The sequence below is a fragment of the Sinocyclocheilus grahami genome, unplaced genomic scaffold (assembly GCF_001515645.1).
Source record: "Sinocyclocheilus grahami isolate Dianchi unplaced genomic scaffold, SAMN03320097.WGS_v1.1 scaffold8587.1, whole genome shotgun sequence".
NCBI classification, from domain to species: domain Eukaryota; kingdom Metazoa; phylum Chordata; class Actinopteri; order Cypriniformes; family Cyprinidae; genus Sinocyclocheilus; species Sinocyclocheilus grahami.
The window spans coordinates 22,831-24,467 of NW_015512126.1; the positions used below are offsets into that span (position 1 = coordinate 22,831).

Sequence of the window (1,637 nt, forward strand, 5' to 3'; positions counted from 1 at the left end):
CGGAGTTACTTTTTCAAATAAGTAGCGCAAGTTACTTTTTTCCCCCAATTTATTGATTGACAGCTCTCCGGTCCCCATGCTGAGAGAAATCAGATGTTACTGTAGTTCTAAAATAAATATGAATATGCGTTAATTCATCTCACTCACAAAACATAAATAAAGATTCAGTATTCCTCAGAATGAATAAAAATAATGCAACTCAGAATGTGACGCAAACCTGCAATAATTAAATGTTAAACACAAATATCCTTTATGTATTTAATCCCATTCTATTTGCTTCTGACCTTCGATGATCCAGTTCAACCGTACTAATAAGCACAAATTACTCTAGACAAACATGTGTCTTTTTTTAGTGCTGAAGTGTGTTAAATGTCTTCTTCTGCATTCTACTGTATGGATGTAAATTTACTTTCCCTTCAGCCTGAGGCTTCTTCATTTCACTTTTGGTGTGAAAAGGCTTTTATATTTGCCAAAAATAGAACTTTTATATTTTAAAAACAAACAAGCAAGCCCTGTCCAGATTTAAAAATTAACGCAATAAAGCATTACTTTTAAAAGTAACTTTCCCCAACACTGCACACAGGAACAGTCATGACTATGCCAGACCTTCAGAGTAGCTCCGGCGAACAGTCGGCGAGCCAGAAGCTTCCCGGCCTGAATGGCCACAGGCGTGAGCTCCCACTTCCCCTCCAGGATGTCTCCAATGGCATAGATGTGAGGAACGTTGGTCTGCTCCTCATCGTTCACTGGGATCTTCCCGTTCCTGGACGGAGGATCAGAAAACGACTCAATGTTAGCATTGGGAGAGCGAAGTCCAAGTCTTGAGGACTAAGTAAAGACTGCGTGTACACCAACAACAGTGAAATATGAAGGACTCGCATTAAAAGTCCATTTCACACTTGCTTCTGATGCTTGATCCGAATCGCGTTGTGTTACTCGGTTGCGAAACATTTGTCATTATTGTGAACAGCAGGATCATAATCTACCATTTTCCCCCTCAAAGCATCAAAACGTTTGTATTGAGGTTAATAGATTTGTGCATTCATGTCAATGACTAAAATGCGGTTTTACAGTTGCAAGCATTTCACTCATTTGCGACTTAAAATAGATATGCATGAACTCAAATGTAAGATGTATTTATGAATTACAAATGAAAATACTTATGTTTTATGAAAAATCAGATCAAAAGTCTTAAACATGATTTAATAAACATCTTAATTATCACTTAAAGAGGTCTTCAACTTGGTGATGGAAAAAACAGAAATAGCTTTTAACTTCAAAAAGCTATGATTTCATTTAACAAATATGTTGTGCGCTATATCCATCCATTTATCCATCCATCCATCCATGAGTGATGTGTATATGCACGGTTTATACAGTTTAAGGTAGGCCTATAAATAATTACATAATTAAATAGTTTGAAAATTAAAAAAATTGAGCCCTATTTTTGTGCTTTATGAGTTTGTCTAAAGCACAAATGAAACCTCTTGAGATTGCTGCAGAAAAGCATCAACGAAAAGTGCTTTGTCATATAAAAGCCACATTACATCAACTTCAGCTCACTTCTGCAATCTAGGAAGACTCTGTGTTAATGTAACTAGTGCACAATGACTTGTCAATGTACACACAAATTGTGT

At 36.4% G+C, this 1,637-nt stretch overlaps 1 protein-coding gene across 1 annotated transcript in view; it reads right to left on the reverse strand.

Moving 5' to 3' along the window:
- LOC107578057 (thioredoxin reductase 1, cytoplasmic-like) overlaps positions 1-1,637 on the reverse strand; it is a gene marked incomplete at its 5' end in the record, with an annotated part of 20,341 nt that overhangs the window by 17,120 nt on the left and 1,584 nt on the right. Inside the window, one exon of the mRNA XM_016264052.1 lies at positions 607-828. Coding sequence (XP_016119538.1) covers positions 607-828 — 222 coding nt within the window. The remainder of the gene's footprint in view (positions 1-606; positions 829-1,637) is intronic.